General features: G+C 41.6%; 1 protein-coding gene across 1 annotated transcript in view; it reads left to right on the top strand.

Moving 5' to 3' along the window:
- Positions 1-19,208, top strand: part of RHOBTB3 (Rho-related BTB domain containing 3) — a gene marked incomplete at its 5' end in the record, with an annotated part of 28,317 nt that extends 9,109 nt beyond the window's left edge. The window contains 10 exons of the mRNA XM_010133748.1: positions 678-870; positions 3,116-3,267; positions 5,331-5,442; positions 6,250-6,618; positions 9,558-9,670; positions 11,253-11,364; positions 14,022-14,195; positions 15,385-15,551; positions 16,368-16,464; positions 19,093-19,208. Of these exons, the coding sequence (XP_010132050.1) occupies positions 678-870; positions 3,116-3,267; positions 5,331-5,442; positions 6,250-6,618; positions 9,558-9,670; positions 11,253-11,364; positions 14,022-14,195; positions 15,385-15,551; positions 16,368-16,464; positions 19,093-19,208 (1,605 nt within the window). The remainder of the gene's footprint in view (positions 1-677; positions 871-3,115; positions 3,268-5,330; positions 5,443-6,249; positions 6,619-9,557; positions 9,671-11,252; positions 11,365-14,021; positions 14,196-15,384; positions 15,552-16,367; positions 16,465-19,092) is intronic.
- Between the last annotated feature and the right edge of the window lie 4,828 nt (positions 19,209-24,036).

Genomic DNA, 24,036 nt, shown 5'->3' with positions numbered 1-24,036 from the left:
TCATGAGGTACCTTTAGGTAAAGCAGAAGTTGTTAAATTATAGTTCTCATGGCAAATATACAAGTAATAACTGTATATTACATGTGGATACAGCACATTTGTAAAATAGTGGGATACAAATTAATTTTAGAGTGTAAATCCTACACTTAAAGCACGAAATGATGACTAATCGAATGTTACGTTGGTAAAGAATGTTTGGTTTTGTGATGATCCTGAAGACATTAACACTGGTGACTACCTGCATACTATTTTGAAGCAGATAAAAATCACACCCAACTGACGCAGCTTGTCCTTAAAGGTCCATAAGTAAATAGCTCAGTTATCTGTAACGCTGTGATGAATAATGGTTGTGTATGAACTGCAGGAAACCTTTACCACTGAAGCTGCTTTTACTTCCTTAATAAAAACATTTGAAAGCCAGTAAATTTTCTTCTTGGAAAGATGGTTTTCTTTTCCTGAAGAATTCCTGAATGAATTAAAGATATTTATGGTTTATTATGATGAACAACTTGTTCTCCAAACAAGGAAATTGCATGAATTCTGTTCCTAGCTACATGTCTTCAAAAAAGCGATCATCCGTTAAAAATACTTTTGTAAGTTTCTGCATTAAGAATGTTGAATAGTTCAGCCTTTTGTTTATAGACAGGAAATTCTTGATCGGTGTTTTTTCTGTTTAGGGTATATTTGACAGTGACTGGTACACCTCTCGCAGTCTCATTGGACGAGCTGATATTATTGTGATTAAATACTCCGTCAATGACAAGACATTATTTCAAGAAATAAAGGACAGTTATGTCCCAATGATAAAAAAAGCATTAAACCACTGCTCACTTCCAGTAATAATTTCTGCTGTTGGTGCAAGAAAAAACGGTATGTATCCAGTTTCCTGCAGAAATAGTTAAAATCTCACTTTGAATTTAGATGTGCTGCAATTTCAGTAGAAGCTGATTGTTTTTCCATGCTGCTAACAGAAACAGTTTATCAGGGTGGCAGTAGCATGTGCACGTATTATGGTTCTATAGACTATTGTCAAGAGCATTATGCTTAATTGACCCTGGTGATGAAAGGCATCCTGCCCTGCTTTGACCTCTGCAACAACTCTGCTTGAGGAGCCGTCACATGCAGGAATTAAATCTAGTGCTTTGGTTAAGTGTGAGATGAACCCCGTGGTTATGAGCTCTCTCTGGTCATGTCTCAGGAACAAAACACAGTGCATGAGATTAAAACTAAGTCCATCATCTTCAGCCACTGCGGAGGGGGTGAGGAAAGTCTTGAAATTCTTTGGGATGTTGTCAGATGAATGGTATAGGTATGGTGTGGCTCATGTTTTCGCACAGCACCCTGTCCAGGCTAACCAGCAGTCTGTGATGAGAGTGGTGCCAATCAAATTTGCTCTGAGTGTTGAGCTAGCACAAAGTTGATGCTGTCTAATTAATATGAAAATGAAAGTCGTGTGACTGTGGAAGGGCAGAGTGGACTTACAGGTGTCCAGCTGCTGATGAGGCCAATGCAGCTGAGAAGATGTTCACAGCTTGAGTAGACATTAGTGACTCTTGATTACACCAGGGAGATGAAGTTCAGAAGGAGCACCACAGGTGCCGACACACCGATTTTATTCCATATTTCCAAATGTTTTGCGTTGTGCTTTTCTTGACTTTCATGTGGCCTATTTCGTCACAGGGCATTATTTTTTAAATTTTAATTTTTCTAAGACATTGAATGCAAAACTTGAGCCTGGGAGTTGTCTTTTACTTTACAAATTTTACTGAAACAAGTGTTTCCATGCATCGTTCCTGCTGGGAGGAAGGGACACAATGGAGATAGATGTAGACATTCATTTTATAATGTACAAAGGAATATTAAGCTGTATGAACTATGTCTTCTGGGAATGTAATGCTCAGTTTTGCCAGGGTCTACATTTTGCTCAGTGGTTGAGAAAGGACTGTTAAAGAACTCTATAACAATTAAATCTTTATTTTCTTCTTTGTAGTAATTCATTAATAATGATTAAAAGTTTTTATGCTCTGATTTATACAGGGGAAATAAATCTGCCATTCTAAAGGCAAGGTCCTGCTTGTCTTTCCAACACCTTTTCTTCGATGTTTCTTTTTTAAGCAGTGATACCACCAATCTGAGTGACTCCATTTTTCATCTCCACTTTTTTTTTTTTCCTGTCTTCCTCCCTAAATAATGTGGCTGTGGAGAAGTCGGGTTCTCCGGCCACGGTCTCTCTTCGGGACCTGCCGGAGCTGGCTGCTGTGTAGACACAGAGCCCTTTTGTTTCCAGGAGGTATTTGTGAACGCAGCAGTTTGCTCATACAAATTACTAAGATCTTAATCCTCTGTTGTAGCAAACGGTGCTGCCAAATGTTATTACTTGTTGTCCATAGGTCTGAGCAGAGGATATTAACATTGAGCATGCATGGGACATTTGGAAGCACATCCGAGGCCAGCAAATTGTTACCAGTACGAAGCTAAGCTGAGCCAGGGTGGCTATCAGATTTGTTCAGCTAACTGGCATAATCTTAAAAATACCTATTTTGGCACTAAAATAATTAAGTAAAATATGTGTAAATGAATCACATTTTGCAATATGTACATGCCTGTAACAGCTGGGACTACAGTGGAAATTTTTCCCTTCCATATAGTATAATATAATATGATGTAATGTAATGTAATATAATACAATATAATATAATGAAATATAATGTAATGCAATATAATATACTGCAATATAATACAGTATAATATATAATTAAACAAGCTCAAGAGTGACATTAACGAGTGGTAACACTTGCAGGCTGGTACCACATCGGTGACTACAAGGATAGAGAGGCCCTGGAAGTCCTTCTCAACTTTTCCTCCTTAGCAAAACCTCATGTAAAATAACGTTAATGTCATGTATGCTGGTCTTTTTATAGCAGCTAATATTTTGAACTGATTAATAAAAAGTCGGGTTTTTTGAGGTAAGTAGATATTTCTCACTACAAAATCACTCTGTTTCACTTTCTTCTTTGTTCTTTTCTAAATAATACATCTTTATAGTGTTTTAGGAGGATAAGTATTCTGGATTATTTGACAAAAATGGCTTTTTTTGCATTGCTTTTTACCCCAGGAGTACCTTGCACCTGCCCCCTGTGCACTTCAGACAGGAGGAACTGTGTCACCACCTCCGAGGGCGTTCAGCTTGCCAAGGAACTAGGAGCCACTTACCTCGAGCTGCACACCCTTAATGACTTCTACATACAGAAGTACTTTGGAGGAGTGGTGAGTGAGGAATCACTGAGTTGAAGGTGGGGTGGCACATGTGGGAGGTACGCAGTTGATGTCAGGGCTTTGGAGAGTGAATGGAGATACATCATGAGCCCTGAAGCCAAGGCTGAGTTCCTACCAATGCGAGATGTAGGTTAGGTATGAAGAAGAAATTTTTTCCTATGAGGGTGGTGAGACCCTGGCCCAGGCTGCCCCAAGAGTTGGGAGAAGCCCCATGCCTGGCACCACTGCACATCAGGTTGGACCCTGGGGCTCTGGGCAACCTGTTCTGGTTGCAGATGTCTCTGCTCCCTGCAGGGAGGTTGGTCTGGATGAGCTTGAAGGTCCTTCCCACCCAAACCAGTCTGTGGCTCCATGATTCCATGATGCAGGCTGAATTGCCAGTACTGAGGGTTGCTCCAGTATCAGCTACCTTCTAGGAAGGCTTAGGAAAGCCATACTACACAGTGCAGTATTTTTTTTCCTTCCTATTCCTGTCCTTTTTACCTTGCTGGGATAGTCAAAACCCAGATGGACGAGGCACTTAACAACCCCATCCCACTTTGAACACAAATCCTGTTTTGAGCGGGTGCACTGAGTGAGTGACCTCCACAGGTACCTTCCGAGCTGATTTATTCCACAATATTCTGATATTTTTAATTTTAATTGCTCAAACTCTCACAGCTATTCTAATTGTCAGGTAAGATTTTTGGATTACCTGATTTTTGAGCTTATTCTTGTGGCTGCTCAATTCACAGCTGTGATGCAGTTTGCAGTCCTGAGCAGAGCCTGGGGTCAGCTGCAGTGAAGCTGAAAGATGCCAGTGCTGAGGGACTTGATAAAGTGTTCCACCAACAATGAGCTTGTTCTTTTCCCACTCTCCTGAAGACAGGGAAGCCCACTGAGCAGCTTCTAAATACAGTCTTTCAGACTGATTTGTCTTCTCCACAAAATTATTTCAGGCTGATATTTAATTTTCACATTTATGAGGTGTTTTAAGCTCAGCCTTCTCTGGAATCTTTTGGTTACTTTCCCAGTGGCATTTGGCATTTAACAAAAATATGCAGTTCTTTCAGCACCATAATTTCACATTTTTTTTCTGTTGTAAAGTCCAGACACGGTACTGGTGTATACATAGAGTGTATCTTCCGTGGGATTTGTGGATGCCCCTGGAAGTGTTGAAGGCCAGGTTGGACCTTGGGGCTCTGAGCAATCTACTCTAGTGGAAGATGTCCCTGCTTCCTGCAGTGAGTTGGACCTAGATGATCTTTAAGGTCGCTTCCAACCCAGACTATTCTATATGATTCTATGATAGTAACTTGGAATTACTTGGCCCAACAGTTGGCCAATTTTTGTTGGATCCATTAATTCCCAGTTGAAAATGAGGAATTGATTCAACATCTGGTCCAGGCAGAGTGTTTTTCTACTTCTTAGAAAGCACTATATGTGCTACAGTAATATGTGGGGTGATAAAGGCGTTTGAGACATCCATTAACTCCAACTGAATCAACCTTTCTGCCCCTTGGTTCCTGTAAAAGAGATTGTTTCCCCTCGGGTACATTTTTGGGTACATTGCAGTGATGACGCTTGAGCCTGCCCAGTAAAACAAGCCTTGCCCACAAAGATGACCCTGTAATGTGACTTTTCCAGGGGACGTGGTAGCATTGCAGGGTGTGGTGGCCAGTTGCAAGCTGAAGAGCTCATATGTGGCTTCGTTATTTCCATCACTTGCACATGATCATTATCCATCACATCTTATTCTTCTCTGTAGTTCCATGGTTATCATCTGTGGAGGTTGGTAAATTGTATATCTTTGTGCCTGTCATTTCTGGGAAGCCTAAATACAAGACACTAAATACAATACACCACCAGCATTTGAATAGTCTTTTAAATTGTGCTAATTCTACCTAAGTGTGGTACCTTCTCCTGGTAAAGGAGTGTTGGGGACTCGTCTAGGTGACTGCTCATAGTGGCAGTAGTTTCAGTCCTGCATACAGCACCCACTCGTCCTCCTTAGTTTGATTTGTAGGTTGTTCTTAAATAATTAGGATTTTTTAAAAATACATTTCATGTTTTAGCTGGAATATTTTATGATCCAAAGTTTGAATCAGAAGTCATCTGAAAAAATGAAGAAAAGGAAAAAGATGCAGAAGCGCCATCGAGTTCAACCACCTCAGCTTGAACAGCCAGGTGCTCGCTGATGTCTGGTCTCTAGTATCGTTCGTTATGTGTGTCATGGTCTTAGAGCAATTATCATTTTGTAATCATTTCTGTGAGCTGTGGTATCTATCGACCATCAGCTATTCCAGTTATGTTGCTCTAGTGTCATTATCTTTTAGTGATGGTTTAATTAATTTGGGGAGAATTATGAAGCAATATGTATCTTTGCAATGGACTTGTAATTTATTTTAGACAAAATAATAGGACTGGTTTTCTGGTGCACTTGATGAAATAAAGTGAACATGAATTAAAAAAGGTTTTACAGACAAATTATAAAAGGAATTCATTACATCTTTATTATTCTACAGTATCACCAAGTAATAATTTTCTTTGCTGCATATAAAACAAGGGAGAAGTGTATGCCCCTGCACGTGATTTCCTGCATGTGATTTCTGATCATCTCATGCATTTATTCAGTGAAATAATTATGACAAGTAGTTAACCTGTAAATATGTAGTTGTGTCATCTCACACATACTAGAAATTCAGACCTTTTAGATTTGGGGTACACAGGTGAGGTTTCTTTCAAACAGAAGTGCCTAAAGAGGTTTTTGTAAAAGGACGGGCAATTTTTACCGAACTATGTATTTCTTATATTTCTTATTTTACTATACTAAGTATTTCAAATTTTAGAGTGTTTTTTTCTAAACATATTCAAATGGCTTATAAGAAATTTTCGTCTCAAATACTTCTTTCAAAACTGATCAGGTCTCTGTGAATAGAGCTGTCCTGTGGTTAACCCCTGCGGTTCTACAGCCCAGCTCGTTGTCATTTGCAGAAAAAATGCCAATCTTAAAGGGCGAAGCCTCTCACTACGACGCAGACCTGCACAACCTGCTTTGCTGCTGCCAGTGTGCGGATGTGGCATTTTACCCTGAAGACCTCAGCACGGTGGTGGAGGCTCACAAGATCATCCTCTGCTCCGTCAGTCACCTCTTCATGCTGCTCTTCAAGGTGAAGAGCCCTGCCGACATCCATGACGCCTCCATCGTGCGGATGGCACAGAGCCTCTTCGCAGTGGAGGCTGGGGCTGCACTCCCCCCGGCCACCCGTGGCATGCCACCCTGCGTCCCAACAGTGAGGGTGGTGGTGAAAGACTCCGTCTTCTGCTCTTGTCTGCCAGACATCCTCCACTTCATTTATTCAGGTATGCACCGGGAACAGGTCCAGCTGCTCACGCATCACCCCCAGAAACATGCTGTTGCTGTTGGGAAAGGATGTTCTGCCGCATTGATACATACATTTTGTCCCTTGTGGTTATTATGAATTATGTCTATATGAAAAAAAGCCTTTCACCTAGATTTAATGAAAAATAAATTAGTTGTCATACCAGATCTAATGAACATGAATCAAGCACAATATTTTACAAAGTCTGTAAGCTAACGTCAATAATATTCAAAAGCTTTGGAAAAAAAACAAAATTGAAAACAGTTTCACATCCCAGGCTTTTAAAATATTTAGATGGTCTAAACACTCTGACAAAACTGCAGGGTTATTTCAGAAATGTCAAGTGATTTCTCTTCTGGGCACAGTGCTGCTGAAGAGAAAAGAGAGATAACTGCGTGGAGTGCAGGTGGCTTTGTTGTGTTGCATAAGTTGTGCAACCAGCTCAGTACAGGCAGTGACATCACCTGCCTGGAACCACAGAATCACAGAACTGTTCTGGTTGGGAGACCTTTAAGATCATCAAATCTAACCGTTATCTAATGTCAGCTATCTATTAAAATGGCAGTGATGTATTTCTAACTTTTCAAATGTTGCTTAGGAATCCTCAGGTGAAGGAGAATTTTTTTTCTTTTTTCTGGAACTACCTGATACCTGTTTGTTCTTTATAAAATATTTGCCAAGCTGTCAGTATGTAAGAACATACATTTTGTATTTGTTGAAAGAATTAGCAGGCTTTTTAAAGATGAATTCTGATTTTAAAATACAGGATTTTTTTAAAAAGCCTGAAATAAGTAAAAAAAAAAAGAAGTTAGAGCTGCATCTGTGAAGAAGTGTAGTCAAATCTGTAGGCTGATACCTGCCTGACACATGAAAAGGATTTCTGCCTTAGTAGCTGAGACATGAACAGTGGCTTGTGAAGACACAAGGGAAACTCCTTCAGCTTTCAGTAGGAGTTTGTACATGGAAAACATCCCTTGGAGTTCTTCCCAAACCAGTGTCAAACATAAGGAGCAGATGCAGAATTTCCTCAGTGCGAGTGGATTTTTTTTATTATTTCTTGGTGACATGAATAAGGGGTTAAAACTGGAATTGCAGCAGATGACAGATGAGTGCAGTGTCTTCATCTGTTACCAGTTACAGCTTGTGTCTGCTGCCTTTTGTGCACAGACTTCCCTCTTTACTTTTGTTTATGTCAACCAAAGAGATGGGAAACTTTGTGCAATGATAGGTACAACTGCTGTAAGTCACAGCTCTCAACATGAAGGACGTTGCCAAAAGCCATGGAATCACAGAATCAGAGGATCATTTGGCTGGAAGAGACCTTTAAGCTCCTCAAGTCCACCCGTTCCCCCAGCACTGCCAGGTCACCACTGACCCCTGTCCCTCAGCACCACCCTCCACACAGCTGGGAAACCTCTCCAGGGATGGGGACTCCACCACTGCCCTGGGCAGCCTGGGACAGGCCTGGACAACCCCAATGGGCAAGAAATTGTTCCTCAGGGCCAACCTCAACCTCCCCTGGAACAACTGGAGACTGGTTCCTCTTGTTCTGTTGCTTTTTTCTGGGGAGAAGAGACCGACCCCCCACTTGCTCCAACCTCTTGTCAGGATGTTGCTGAGAGCCAGAAGGTCTGCCCTGAGCCTCCTTTTCTCCAGGTTCAACCCGCCCAGGTCCCTCAGCCACTCCACAGTGCACTTGTGCTCCAGACCCTGCACCAGCTTAATTTCTCTTCTCTGGACATGCTCCAGCCCCTCAATGTCCTTCTAGGAGTGAGGTGCTCAAACTATACCCAGGATTCAAGGTGTGGCCTCCCCAGTGACCCCAGTATGGGGTAATGATCCCTACCCTGGTCCTGCTGGCCACGGTAGTGCTGGTACAAGCCAGGATGCTGTTGGCCTCCTTGTTCACCTGGGCACACTGCTGGCTCTTCTTCAGCCACTGTCACCAACACTCCCAGGACCTTTTCCCCAGGGCAGTTTCCAGTTGCTCTTCCCCCAGCCTGGAGCATTGCAAGGGGTTGGGGTGACCCAAGGGCAGGACCTTAGAAGTCATTGCACCATATGATGCCTTTGAGAGGTGACAGGGTCTTTGGAGACACTTGAGGCATGGGCTGAGAAGAGATCAGATCATGAGACATTGTCATGGTTTTTGGCTTTTCAGGACCATGACAGAGGAGCTGATAGGGCTAAAGACACTGTGTGCTTCATGTGCCATTTCAGCCCGCTCGGCAGCCAAGTGCCTTCAGGGCTGTGATGTCTTGTGCTTTTCCTTGAGCTTCATCTGTCTCTGACTCCATCTTGCTGCTTGCCTGAAGGATTGGAGGTGAAACTTACCAAAAATCCCCATAGTGTCTTTGAGTCTTACTCCACTAATGCGTCTGAAATACGGTGGTTTTTAACATTAGTCGACCCTTCATCTCTCTGAGAAGAAGAGAGTATCATAGCTTTGACTCTGAAAGCAAGAAAAAGAGAAATGCCACTGCAATCTTTGTGCTGTTTTCAGCTACCAGTACTCAGAATGTAAGTGTGCATGAAGCTTTTCTAGTTCAGACACCTACAGAGCGATTCAACCAGCAATTTGAGCAAGAGCTGAAGACCTTCCACAAATATTGAAATATCCATGTTTTTGTTTTTGTTTCCCCTGAATTTCTTCCTGCAATATGTAGTGACTGAACTGTGAGGAATTCAGAAATTGGTTTTGAAAGCAAGGGAAATGCCCTGCTCTGTCTGTATTTGATTGCATTCTTGTAAAAGTACCATGAAAGTTTTATCGTGCAGGAATTGCATCTTGCCTTAAGCACAAAGATTGGGCTGGATTGTGTGCAAAAAATATAGTTTCTGTGGGATCTGTTTGACATTGGTATCACATTTTCTCTGCCTGGTTGAATTATAATCCAACTTTACTTGGTCCTGTGGCAGGTGCTTTCCAGTGGGAACAATTAGAAGAGGATATAAAAAAGAAGTTGAGGGATCCAGAAAAAACTGAACATGTGCTTGAGAAAGTTAAATGCATCCTGAAAACTCCAGGGAAGGTGGGTCTGATTCTCTTGGGGTAACTGTTAGTGTTATAATTATGGTTACTTTTACTATATTATTAGATTTAATTATATTATTATAATTACAGTTACTTCAGTTCTTGTGAAATTGTTTTGTAGACAAGATTTCCTTGTAACTTCCCTTTGGCTTACACAGATTTCCTTGTTTGATCGGTGGGTTGTTAGTGGGCACGTAGAGAACAGAAAAACAGAGATACTGATGCAGAATCAATGTAACGGGTGAAAAGCACCCAGGCAGGGACCCTTGGAGGATTACTCTTGTTCACAGCTTTGCATGCTGTCCAACAACATGATTATGTGTAGCTAATGCTCATGTAATCGGAGCTGCCCGGGAAAGATTTGTTTTCCTGAAAATGTGCCAAAAGTTCTGCTTCTGCAGCAGATTGGGAGACGTTGTTTCTCTTGTAAATGTTGGGAAGTTGTCTATAACTCAATATATTTAATTGAGCAGATGACTTCACAGTGAGATTTAATTTGTGTTAATAGGAAGTTGCAATATAGAACTAGTTTTAACAGCTGTTTGCTGGTAGAGCTTACACATTCCCTGACACTATAGAACTCGCACAAAGAGTTTCTGTCAGTTTAAATGGGAAATCCTCTCAGAATGTCTTGAGATCACATAATATAAAGATCAAAAAAAATTCAGTCTGTTTTAAGCTTTGAACCGTGTATTCGTAGACTTGCCAGTCCTGTGCCACAGCTAAAACATTCATAGAGTTGGACTTAGGTAGTCCTGAAAACTTTTAGGATGAAAAGCCTGAGCTGTTGTTGTTTCTTCTGGGGTTTTGTTATGCTGTTTGGATACTTTTATTTAATATTTAAAAGTTTTTCTTTGAAGACATGAGGATTAGAAAAGAGTCGTGATTTTCTGGATAAAAAATAATTATATAAATCAGATAAAATTTTAGCAATAAATTCAACCTCATCTGAATTTCACTGATCACAATCTAGCAATGTGATTTTGATGTTGTTCCTTCCAGTAGCTTTAGATACCATTTTTAAAATAAGAAAAACAGAATTGAAAACTAACTGGAAGTACTAGGTTTTGGAGGGTCTTGACACTAACGTGCCCAGATTACTATGAGAGAAGCCTTCATCAAGAAAGACACAACCCCTCGGTGCCCGACATTGTAAATGGCACCACAGAGGGGGTGTGTGTGTATACCATCAGTGCTCCCCCCAGAGCCTGCAGACCTTATGTTTCTGCAGCCTGAGGTCCCACCTGGGCATGCATGAAAAGGTTTGGGGTCCAGAAAATCCATGATCCATCAAACCTGCCCAGAGGCGCTGGGCAGGGAGTTTTGTTACTGGTTGGAGGGTACCAAGGCGAGAGCTGGGTTGTGGCTGTAGAGACAGAGACACCTCGGAGCTGCTGAACTGTGGAAACAGGGAAATAAACAGTAAAAATGATTGCAGAGGAGACACGATGGAGTAGCTTTAGCAGAAGGACATAAAGTAGAAAGGAAAAGGCTGCTGTTTAGTTTCCCTGTATAAATAGGTGTCTTGTCATCTTGGGCAACTCTACGTGACAGTGTTTTATTAATAATTTATCTTGCAGCTAAACCCTGTAAAGGACTGCAGATCTCACCAGGTGAAACCACTCTGTAACACTTCTCTCAGGCTGTTCTTTAATACGCCTGTCCTAGCTGATGTCATCTTTAAAATACAAGGTACAGTACCTCTGCTCCCACTGACGTGGGCATTCTGCGCCTCCAGCTTTTGTCCTCTCTGCAGGAGAGTGGGAAATGCACTGGCAGAGCACCAAGGCAGCAGGACTAAAACAGGGGTCACATCGCAGAGGACAGTGATTTTATTTTAAAGCTGTGTTTTATCTCACATTCCCGCCTGCAGAAGCGCCTGGGCATATCTGAGGGCTCTGTCCGGCATCAAACCTCAGAGAGGCATGAACTTGGGTGGCTACATCTACGCTCTTTGCCTGAAGTGAAAGGACCAGAGATGCTGGTTATTGACTCCTGACCACCTTCCCTCTGTCCATCTCAAGCTGGTGTTGGCTGTGGATGTGACTTTCTCTACCCTCCAGGGACTTACTCCCACTCCTGTGCCTCCTCAGGATTTATTTTCTGCTCTTTTTCCCCCAAAGTGGGCATCACTAGAAATACATGTAGATGTGCTGGAGTTTTGATGAACAGGTGCTGCTATCAGCACCTGCTGTGTTTTACGGCCCTTCTAGATGCTCCCATACCATGTTTCATCAGAGGTCTCCGTAACTTCTGTGTGATAGGTGGCCCCTTATGGAAGCAACCTTCAGGCTTGCAGGTGCCCAGGTTAGACCGGCCTATTGCTTTGCCCAGTGTGAAAGAAGTGTGAAAAGAAACATATCAATTACTGCAATTTCTTTTTTTTTTTTAAGTCTGTTGAGATGATGATAACTATCTGGTTGTCTTAGTGGCCGGGATTAAAGAGATTTTGGGTGACTTTCTCTGCTGACCTGTCTGTAACAGGTTTAAGATACAAAGGTTGTTGGAATCACGTAGGTATGCTCACAAAGATGCCAGGAGCTCCTCAGGCAGGAGCTGTGCCAGCAAACCCATCTTCTGTTCCCTTTTTTCTGCGAAGAATGTGCTTGGGTGCACCCATATGCTGCAGTGACATGGGTGATTTTTTCCCTGGAAATTAAATGGGTTCACCCTTAAAAATAAAGATATAGGGAGAAAAAAGTTTTGCATGATTTCTGAGAATGCAAATGAGATGTTTTTCAAAGGCTAATGATTTTCTCAATTTGTGCATGCCCACCCTTCATGCAGAAATGAGCTTTTAGGATTAGACAATTGTTTAACTATTTTCATCTTTAAATCCCAGAGCCAAATACAAAGCATTAATCCCTCAAACATAAGCATATGAGGATTCTTTCTGGATGTTCCGTTTAATATGCAGAAAAAAGACAAAAAGACCTTTGAAACTGAGAACAAAATACTGAGTTTAATGACAGGAACAATTCATCTCAGTGTCCCACTCCTGAGAGAGCCTTTGTGGGAAGCTGGTTAAACCACCACGACTATGTATTCTACAGAAAAAAAAATTGCTGCTGAATGGGTTGACAATTTTTTTTTTAAATTGCTATCCACTACTAAATAGTTTACTTTTTCCCTTAAAGCTTAATAAATCTTCCAAGCCTTTTTCTCTAATTCACAATAATTTTGTTAAAATTAAATAGTTACTAAGGGAAGCTGAAGGCTTTAGTTTTGATCAGACAAATACATTTTAAAGTCTTCAACTAATTCCTTGAAAATTGGGGGGTGCTTTGAGCTCGTGAAAGTACTTGGGAGCCACTGTAAGTGGAGCCCATTATGTCTGTGTAAAGGCTCATAACATGACCAAACCTCCTAATTAGTATGTAGATCTCCACTTGTATGCACAAAACTGCATCACATCTGCGTTGTGTATCACTCGTTTTATGTGTGTAAATATAGAATACCATCAAAATGTGCTCGCTCTCTCTCTCTCGAAATATTTAAGTTTTGTGTGCAGCTTTGACAATTGGGATGTAGCAGCACAGGTGGGTAGAATTAGAACAAAGGTAAAGAAGTGCCAGAGGTCTTCAGGGAATTAGGTAGGTGGCAGAGTTGTGTTTGAGGAGGAAATTTAAAGAGTGTCAGGGCGGGCAGCCTGGGCTGTCAAAGTTTTCATTAATTGAGACCTCTGCCACAGTGGGCTGTCAACCTTGCTAGGTATTCCAAATGCTATAAAGGGTTCACCCGCACATATGACAAAATGGGAAAACTTCTGGAAAAAATTACCAGTGTTACTCTTGTAAGACAACCATCAGGAAATCCCCTTGGGCAAAACACTTGAGCTTGTTAAATTCCTCTTATTTAATGGAATTTCACCAGTGATTATTTGCTTTTTCATGCTTTGTGTGGTTATGTGGTTCTGGAACACACGCTCGTTGCCAATGTGATGAACGCCGAGTGCTCATTTGCTTAATAATCCACAACACTGTGTATTTATGCGGTGGGCCAGAGGTCCAGTTACTGTAAACTGGTGTAACTGCAGTGGTGTCAGATCTTTTGCTGGTTGAAAGCCTGTTTCTGGCTGATAAACGTTGGGCCAGTTCAGAGCACTTGGAGTTGGGAGCACGTTGTCATGACAAATTGGGTTTTTCTTTGTGATGGCGGGTGGCTGCTGGGCAGATAAAAGCATGTGGGTATAAAGTAGGTGTGTTATTAGTGATCTGTTGGATATTGCTGATTTTAGACATTTAATCGCATCCAGAGAAGCAAAGGCCTTCAAGGAAAACATGAGCTTTAAAATCAAGATTTTTCTGTGTATATAAAATCATCGGAGGTTTTTATCTCGTGTCCTGCAGGTGCAACTGTACCAGCCCACAGAGCAGTTCTGGTAGCTCGCTGTGAGGTAATGGCAGCTATGTTTAATGGTAATTATCTAGAAGCAAATAGTATTCTGGTTCCAGTGTATGGGGTTTCCAAAGACACTTTCCTCTCCTTTCTAGAGTATCTCTATACCGACTCCTGCTGTCCAGGTAAGAAAATTTAAAAATACGTGTATATCTGCCACTCATTTTTCAGTGGGTCATTGATAGAGAGTAATGTAGCAGCATTTATTTCACTGAAAAAGGCCAATATTGTAATGTGTGATGTCTCAAGAACATTGATATGAACGTACACGTTCATGTGATGCAATAAGAAGCAATCAGACTCACGTAAAATCAACTGCAGGCAGAACAAATATCGTTAATAAAAAGATGTGTTCATTTTGTGCTTACATAGCAAGACTCAAAAACCTGTGAGATTTTGTTTCTAGTCCATTAAGATATTTGGAATTTTCTTTCTACATCATAATAATACTGCTTTCTGATCTTAATTCTGGGTTTTATTTCAAAATCTTCATTTTGTTTAGCATATATTTTGGTAAGTGTAATATATCAAGATGAAGTTGGAAGAATAACTTATTTATACACATGGTTATCTTATTTCTATGTAAAACCAGAAAAAAAGTATGTCAGCTGGAGTGTTTGGCAAGAAAAATTGAGCTAGAGTATTGTATCCTAACCTTTGTCTTTTTTAATGAGAAGAAAATCTACATAGTACATAAGAAATATCAGATAATTTTCCTTTGATATAACGAATGAATGAATGATACTGTAATAGGTGTTTCTGCTCTTGTTCTCTTTTCAAATAGTTCTACCTTGTTCTTAGTTTTTCCATATATTTCTCTTTCCAGTCTGCCTATTTCCTTGTCCACCAGTGTAAATATACAACAACCACCATACTGTATATTTTAAAAATTTGGTTGCTCATGTTCTTCGTGGCCTTTTTACTTTTTTTTTTCTTGTATCATTGAGGGTTTTGGTTTTTTTTTGGGGGGGGTGTTTTTGAAAGAGATGTTAGAAAGCTAAATCCTCTTTTTAATCATCATTTACTTTAACTAGACCAGCAGCCCTTGACTCGGCATCTTCAAATCACAGGATATTGACAACATTTTATTACACTTCCAAAAAGTTCTGATGACTCTTTTCCTGTTAACTAAACAGTTTATCTGGAAAAATACAGTGATATGACAAATGCATAGTGATAGTAATGAAAAACAAATCAAGTGGTTTGATTGTGTGTTCATTGTTAAGTGTTTAAGTTATGGCTCAGTGAAAAGTGGCTTTGATCATCTTGTCAAAAAGGTAAAATACGTGTAACTGGTGTTTTCTTGTTTTCCAGCCAGCATTCTCCAAGCCATGTCCCTCTTGATCTGTGCAGAGATGTATCAAGTAATGAGACTCCAGCATATCTGTGAGCTTTACATCATCACGCAGCTTCAGAGCATGCCTAGCAGGGAGCTGGCGTCCACGAGTCTCAGTATCGTCAGCTTGCTCAAAAAAGCAAAGGTATGTACTGTGTACATCACAGATGTTGACTCTGATTAGTGGGGGCTGTTTAGCTGTTAAGATCTGAATAATTTCCGATCCCAAGAACAAACGTTAATCTGCTAATTAGGGATACCTGGCGGCACAAGGCTGGCTGAAATAAGAGCTTCAGCCTTTTATGACAGAGTGTGCCCCCATAACATAATCTGTGCGATTTCCTCCATCAAGGATATGTTGCAGTAATTTGATTCAATCACAACTGCTGCCAGAAAAGGTGTGTTTTAGGCGAGTGAAGATACACTACTTTCAGTAAAAAAAAAAAATATTGTGTGATACGCAAGTGGAAAAGGACGTCTAAGCCAATAGAATGTTGAGTGAAATACATAAAATGCATGAAAATAAAAGATTAGAGGCAGAAAAAAAGAATGAGAGACAGAAAACAGAAGAAGAAAACAAAACCTGAATCGTTTACAAGTCTCAGACTGTCCTAAATGAACAGGATTTTATGGAGGAGACAACAAACCCAACATGCCACACTCCTCACATTCCTTTTTCTGATGGTGCAGAAGACAAAAATTTCCAAGGTTTATGACCAAAGGAGCCCCAGGGGTTAGGTCTCAATGCTGGGGGAGGGATTTTTAGTGTTCATTCTTGGGTCTCCATCTGTTCACATATTTCTGTCAATGACTTTTCCTTCGTTATCTGCTATGGTCAGAACTTAGTTTAGTTAACTGTTGTGCTGACAGTGAAAATCTGAAATATCCTGCCATGTGAGGTATGGTCGTGTTTTAGATGTGATAGCATTAAGAGTGGCTTGTGTTTGCTTTCTTCTCTCAGTTTCACAATTCTGATTGCCTTTCAACTTGGCTGCTTCATTTTATTGCCACTAACTACCTCATCTTCAGTCAAAAGCCTGAATTTCAAGATCTGTCAGGTAATTTATCAATTATTTTTAGAAAAAGAAATGTTTTTCAGTTCTGCTTAGATCAGAATTGAGACACTAGACAATACTACTTCTTCATGAGAAGATTATATGGACTTCTTTGGTCTATACGGCCTGGTCGAGTCCAGACTCTGAGCTGGATGGTTCACTATTGTGGTCCCTACTTTGCGACCAGCACACAACACACGAAAAGCAGCATGGCCAGCAATCACATCCCCTTGTCTTCTGGTTCTTGTATTGATGGCCAGGTTCCCACCAAAACTGAATTGACTGGGACAGTTTGTCAGTGTATGGCAACCCCTCCATGTTATGTATATCGTTTTGTTTTGTTGTGTGTTTGAATCAAGGTAATGAGTCACTCCCAATACCTGCTATTTAAAGGTTGGAGTTTGTTTAATAGGGTTCTTACAGTATTCTCCAGCAGATCTCAAGAAATCAGTTAACTCATGTCCATTCAAATAAATAGACCCAGGTTCTTCCAGGGAACTAACACTTATTTTCCCGAATGGTATATTTCTTTTCTGATATGTAACTCTAAAAAATTTTGCTCATTGCCTGTGTGATTCTTCATCACCCTGACCAAGGTGATCACGTCGGGTGCATCTCTTTGAACCCGTAGTTCATATCCAGTGTTCATATCCAGACAGTTGCTATGGAGCCAGTATATTCCTGCATGGGAATTTTAGTACATTAAAGGTCCTCTTTCCTCATTTGCAAGGCTTGTGTAGGTTTGTGTGATGATGGACAACTTTGTAATCATTATGAACAAAGGAAGGAGAGCTAGGTCCTCCCTGCTGTGTTCGAACGTGGAATTTGTCTTCCAGAGGCCACCTGCACATCTTTTGAAATGTCCTTTTTGTATAGCTGGACCTGGATTCGACATGGGAGAGCTGGCAGGTGTCATCCACCAGTGGGTGTAGTCCACAGGGGGTTTGCTCTGCTTCCCTTCCAGATGGTTCACGTGACAGGCTGTGTTTGACTTGCTACAGGACTTTGGTCTTAAGCACCTTGAGGTTCTCCTGAAGATACAGGGATTAGGTTGTCCTCTTCATTTGGTGGAGGTGGGAACTGCCTCTGGCTTCCCCTTGGGGAGACAGGAGAGCACACAGACCCTTCTGACTTAAGAGTGCTGAAAGGCCGCACTAAGGTCTCCCCGCAGCCTTCTCTGCTCCAGGCTGAACACCCCCAACTCTCTCCCCTGTCCTCCCAGCAGAGGGGTTCCACCCTCGGGTCACTGCTGTGGCCTCCTCTGGCCCCGTTCCAGCAGCTCCGTGTCTCTGCTGTGCTGAGGAGCCCAGAGCTGGACCCAGCCCTGCAGGGGGGTCTCCCCAGAGTGGGGCAGAGGGTCAGGATCCCCTCCCTTGAGCTGCTGCCCATGCTGCTGGGGCTGAGCCCAGCAGACGGGTGGCTTCTGGGCTGCAAGTACGCATTGACAGCTCCTGTCCAACCTTTCTACCCTCCCCAGCACTCCCAAGTCCTTCTCCACGGAGCTGGTCACAATCCATTCTTCACCTGAAAGTCTCCCATGAAGACCAAGGCTGGTGGACATGAGGCTGTTCCTATCTGTCTCCATCTTCCTGGTCAGGTGGCCTGTAGCAGACCCTTTCACATGACTCGGTGATGTGTTGATATGCTCTGCTGCACCAAACTTATACAGCCAGGGTAAAGAAATAAGTAAATATGAGTGGATGGGGTGCGCCGTCCAGTCCTGGCCTGCCAGAGCACAAACATCCTCTGGCACGTTCCGATGGGAGCCAACTTCCCAGACAGCAGCAGTTACAGGCAGCTGACCTTTCTAACTCAGGTCACCGTGACAGAGCATCACCTCCAGGTTCAGGAAGAGCTGTGCAGCACAAGGCAGAGGCTCTGTGGTGACTTTCTGACAGCTGAAGTCTTCAGCAGCAACGCTGCTGCCGGCTGTTGGTGGAATGTCCTTGACCACAGCCCTCCCCAAGCTGCTGGTCCCTCTGATGTGTGTTGTTCTCCATCCAGCTTGGTCTGAACTCCTAAAAGTACAACCACTGCTGCGGGCTGACTCAGGAAAATCCAGGGAGGGAGGGGATGAAAATGCATGTTTCTGCAGAGTGGATTCATCTAGATAATACAGCTAAAAGCTCTATCACAGGACTTCATGAGTGACAAAAAACATGTGCAATAAAAGACTAAAATATTGCTGAGTTCTTAATTCTCTCCATACTTCAATTTTTATAGTGATATTGAGACAAATTTTTGACATAAGGATTGAAAATCCTCCTTCACGGTGTTACAGCATAGAAAAATCTTCACAGATGATTATCACATCTGGTTATCTTCTAAGGATAAAGATCATTCATCTTTAGGGCAATCTTTAGGGCATCTTTACATTCTCTGCTGTCTTATTGAGTATTGTGCTTGTTTGATTGAGTAGTTTATTTATAGCTACCTTAGTAGCAAGGGAACATCATGGGGTAACTCTTAGGTCTGCTCTACAGTGAGATCTAGGCAAAGTGAACAGCACTCACCTTCACTTTTCTAGTTTTATTTATACACAGAATGTTTCTTAGCCTATTTTAAAAGATTTTTTGCAACGTGTGCTGTATATTTGGGCATTACATTTAACTGCCTTCTTGCTTTGCCTAGTGGAGGAGCGCAATTTCATTGAGACACACAGGTGGCCCTCCAACCTGTACCTGAAGCAGCTGGCTGACTACAGGAGCTACATCCACTCCCAGAAACGCCACTGCACGGTGATGTGACAAGACCAAGGAAACGACAAGTGCGTCTCAACTGGGAAATCTCAGGCTGGGAATTATCCGAAGTATAAATACCACGTCAAAAGCAGAACTAGATGCTGATCTGCGCTGGAACACCATATGCCATGCTATGCGCTTGCTAAGGTTCCTCGCTTTGATAATAAACCATGCTGCTTTTTTCCTTAAAGCTTGGAGAAATCATGAAGATCTCTTTCAAGCACAGGGATCTCACACCCATGGGGATTAAACATAGCGTGGGACCATGTCATGACTGTCACCTGTTCCCTCTTTTAATTTCTTCAGTGTTTATTTTACTGGTTTTCATGGTTATTTTTGGGTGCTAAAGCAGCATATGTTGAAAACACTTTTTTTTTTTTTTTTGGTAGATCTGTGTACAGTAGGAGTACGGCAGCAGTGCAGGGAAGTTGGGAAGCCAGCTCATAAATTCTTAAAAAATTTCAGAATGCAAAAATATACTGCAGCAGCTGTTGGTTTGCAAAATAAAGGGGAGGCTTAATAAGCATTTTAGCTACTATTAATTTCTTACTTCAAGGTCAGTTCATGGTTCCTTTAACTGAGACTCTTCTGGTCGTATGAGGAGATATATTAATTCCAGAGCAATGCTTATGTGACACTATATTCTCTAGTGCCTCCCACATATGTAGAAATTTAAATATTTTTTCCTCCCAGTAGATAGGAGAGGTCTGTTTCAATAACCTGTAGAACACCTTTGTTAGTGTGGTTGTACTGTATTTTCCCCATGAGGAAAAAAGGCAGAACTAAGTGTGCTCGGGTCATATCCATATGGTACTGGTAGGGACTGGCTGGAGGGGGAAGGTGGTCCACGGCCTTTGGTAGATTTTGTGGGAGAAAACTCACTGGCACTAGTGACTTCTTGGGGAAAAATGGGTCCCCCCAGTAGCTGACAGCATAGATGTCTGATGTGCCGGTGATGGAAGAAGGTGACCTTCAAGGGTAGCCCAGTCCTATAAGGAACATCAGCTTTTGTGATGCGGCTCTGAGCTTGACCCTCCCCAGTGAGGACTCACTTTCAATTAAATTATCATCATATGGTCATAAGCTACATCATACCTGATTATCTTGGGCTTCATAGATCCTTTCTCAGGTAGGAGAGGTAAATACTCAGTATTATGTCTAGAATGACCCTTGCAGACGCTGTTGAGAGTTTTCTTGCCCAAAATCATTCATTCGTCATGCCCCTAACTTCAGTGTACGTAGCAATGATGAAACGAAACCAACCATCATTACCGTTCTTGTGCTTCTGACTCTCCTTTGCCAGATGCCTTTGATTTTGGTTTGTAGTCTGAGCCCAGAAAGACAAAGAAAAGACAGTGGAAAATTTCATTTAGTGTTTCCCTAATGCCTACAGCAGAGACCACCTGAAATGTTCCTGGAAACGGTGAGATGAAGATGGAACAGCAAATACCTGCAGCTGGATGGGTTGTTTTTGCTTATAAGAGTTATTTTTCTATTTCAATGCAGTTTCATAGAAAAGAACATAGAATTGTTCTTTTCTAGGTCCATGCTGTAGTCATAGGGATTTTTATTTTCCTGATGATATTTTGCAGAGGTTTAGAAGGTATTTTCATTCCTATTTTTGGACACACACTCAAAAAAAAGAGCTTGTGACTCAGCTGGCTGCTGGCGGCTCAAAATTCTGAGGTTAGTTTTTGTAAGAATTCATAGGATAATGATACAATACAATAATATTACATTAACATTAATTTTGATTGATTAATATGGTAATTTTTAAACTTTTCATGTGAAGATCCTAAAATTCTTTAAAAGATGAGATGTGCTTACCCACATTTCACATATGGAGTCTGAAATAGAGAGTATCACATTACTTTTTGAAGATCACTGAAGAAAACTGAAACTGCTAAAGAAAAAAAAAAATGGATAAGGCGGCAATATTTATGGAAATTAAATTTGGAAAAAAGGTAATTTCCTATCATTACAGTAGAAATTAAAATTAATAAGCATAAATTAACTGGATAGATACGAATAAAACCTCTTTTTTTTTTTAACATAAAGTCCTGAATACCTGATAACGCCCTTGGTCACGATGCGTGCTTCTACCAGCAGCCAGCTCAATTATCAAAAACACGGATTATATGCCTCATGCTGACTCCTCGTACAAAACTAATGCGAAAGTGGAGAGAATGTTTGTCTGCACTGCATGAGTCCGAAATTTTTAATACTTTGAAAGCTTTCCCAGGTTTTTTGCTAAGTTTAGTCTGCTGCCAATAATTCAAGTATGGAAAAGAAATAACAAAATAATATTTTTACCTTTCTGTAAATGTTTTATAGGCATTTAAAAATAGGCTTAATGGAAATACAAACACTTTATATCTAACCGAGAGAAATATTTTGCTATTATGTATTTTAGTCAACGGTAACCACGGGTTTTATACAGAGAAGCCAGGCAGGGTAAAAATATTTATTATTTATTCACAGATTAATGCATACTACTATTCAGACATTAAACCAGCTTCCATTTTACTGAGCATCCCATAATGCCACCTGTATCAGGTGCAGATGTGCTGTCCTTGCAGACGCAGGTCATCTAATACATTCATAATCTTACAAGAATTATTATAAATTCTTATTTTTATTCTGTGTGATGATTTTCTGTAGAAATGTATTTATCTTAAAGCTGTTTTTAAAACTGATTCTTTAGCACTCAGAAACATGACTGAAAGTAGATCCTGGTGCTTGGGAGGTGCTGTCAGTAATTTCTTCCAGCGGAGGATTTAGGACCATTTCCATCACGGATAGTCAGGAGTTAGGGCAGTGCTAAGTTTGGTATTGATGGATAACTTTGTAGGGTATGAAGGAAAAAATTGCTATCGTATAAAAAAATGCCCTTTAAACTGTGGTATAAAGTAAAAACCTGGAATCAGCTGCAAAAAATTTTGTTTAAGAAAGTGGTTTGGAAAAGAAGTAAAATGTCTGAGGAATGTTCCACTGATCCCAGCATCTCGCGAACCCCCAGGGCATCAGCAGTGCTGGGGTCAAAGAAGGAGGATGGTGGAGAATTCAGGTGACTTTGGGCAGGTCTTAGAGGGTTTGGGATTACAGTGAGAGACTCTTCTTTAAGTGACACTTCAACTCCCAAATCCTTCATTAGAGCCAACTCTCAAGATCCTCTTTTAGAAGACAGGTTTTTTTGAATAAAGGGTTGCACCGTGTAGTTCTGGCTGTGCTGATGTATGCGTGTCCTTGTGCCAAGCCAGCATTAAGCTTTATAGAGACTTAACAATAAAGATTTCTGCACTAATACTGTTTTCTTCATGACAGGTAAAAAAAAAAAAAATCTCTGCTGTTGTCCTTCAGGTCGTGGTGTATTTGATTTGAAAACAAAGTTAGAAGGAAGAAAAGCTAATTTATCCAGCATGTGCTGAAAATCCTGTATGCTTTTCTTTTAGCATACCCTGACTAAATGTACATGTTTTTAGGTTGGATATGTAAAGTTTTATTACAGAATAAAAAATTGGCTCTAGTCAGTCTTGTGTGATTATTTACCCAAGTGCTTTAGGAGACTTGACCATTATGCTGGAATTACTTTATGTGGCTTATTAGAACCATAGAGTCCCAGAATTACAGAATGGTTTGGATTGGGAGGGGCATTTATGGGTCATCTGGTCCATCCTCCCAGCAGTGACCAGGGTCAGGGTAGTGAGACCTGGCCCAGGCTGCCCTGAGAGGTGGGGGCAGCCCCATCCGTGGCACCACTGCAGGTCAGGTTGGCCCTTGGGTCTCTGAGCAACCTGTTCTAGTTGCAGATGTCCCTGCTCCCTGCAGAGGGTTGGACTGGGTGAGCTTTGAAGGTTGCTTCAAACACAAACCAGTCTGTCATTCTGTGATCTTCAACTAGAACAGAGCCCTGTCTGACCTGACCTTGACGATCCCACGTCACACAGGCCCACGCGAGGCATTTTGCTCAACTTGACAGGAGCATCCAACGTCCAGGTGTTCTCAAGGTCAACCCTTACGCTGCTGTACTACCCCGCTCCCTTTTTTCATAGAGGTTGCTAGAAAGCAGAAGGGTTTTCCCAGCAGCAGGGGAGTTTGGAAAGGAGGGAGTGAGGGAGAGGATGGCCAGCTTTCTTAATGAGAGAATGACAGTGTTGTTAGTGAAGCCACACAGTGGCTGATTTCCCAGCAGGGAATTAGGATTAGTAGCAAGAGACTGCATAATCAGATTTCCAGGCTGAAGAAGAATAGTGTGAGGTTTCCCAGTGACACAAGTCAGTCACTGGGAGCATAAGGTAATTTTCCAGCAGTAGAGGGGTGGGGGAGTGGCATGACTGGGGTTTTTCTTTTCTTTTTTTTCCTTTTTTTTCTTTTTTTTTTCAAATTCAGGTCTGCCCCGCCAGCCTCCTGGCAACACTTGTTGCAATGGCGGGTTCAGAATTACAGAGAGACAAATTCAGTCAACATCCGACCAGGGAGGTGAAAGGGCAGGACATGCTGAGAAGGGACCAGCATAGGCAGGGACCCAGCCATCAGTCAGGGCTGTGACGCAGGAGGAGGTCACAAGGCCAGGAAAAGGGTATGTGGGGAAGGGGCTGTGCCAGAAAGATAAGTTTGCTGTGCCAAGTGATTTTGATAGTAATTTTCTTAGTAATACCTGTCAGTTCTGCCTGAAAAGTCGGCTTCTGCTTTTACCAACCTTTAAAAACATCCTGAAAGCAAAGCCAGTGAAAGCTAATAGCCCAGCCAGGCTACCCGGGGGTTTTGTAATACCCCGCTCTTGCTCACCCCTCCACCCCCCAACCCCAGTGTAGATGTATTGGCAGGTAACTTC

Source organism: Buceros rhinoceros, unplaced genomic scaffold (genome assembly GCF_000710305.1).
Source record: "Buceros rhinoceros silvestris isolate BGI_N320 unplaced genomic scaffold, ASM71030v1 scaffold13303, whole genome shotgun sequence".
NCBI lineage: Eukaryota > Metazoa > Chordata > Aves > Bucerotiformes > Bucerotidae > Buceros > Buceros rhinoceros.
The sequence above is the reverse complement of the archived record's forward strand: the minus strand, read 5'-3'. Positions and strand labels throughout refer to the sequence as shown.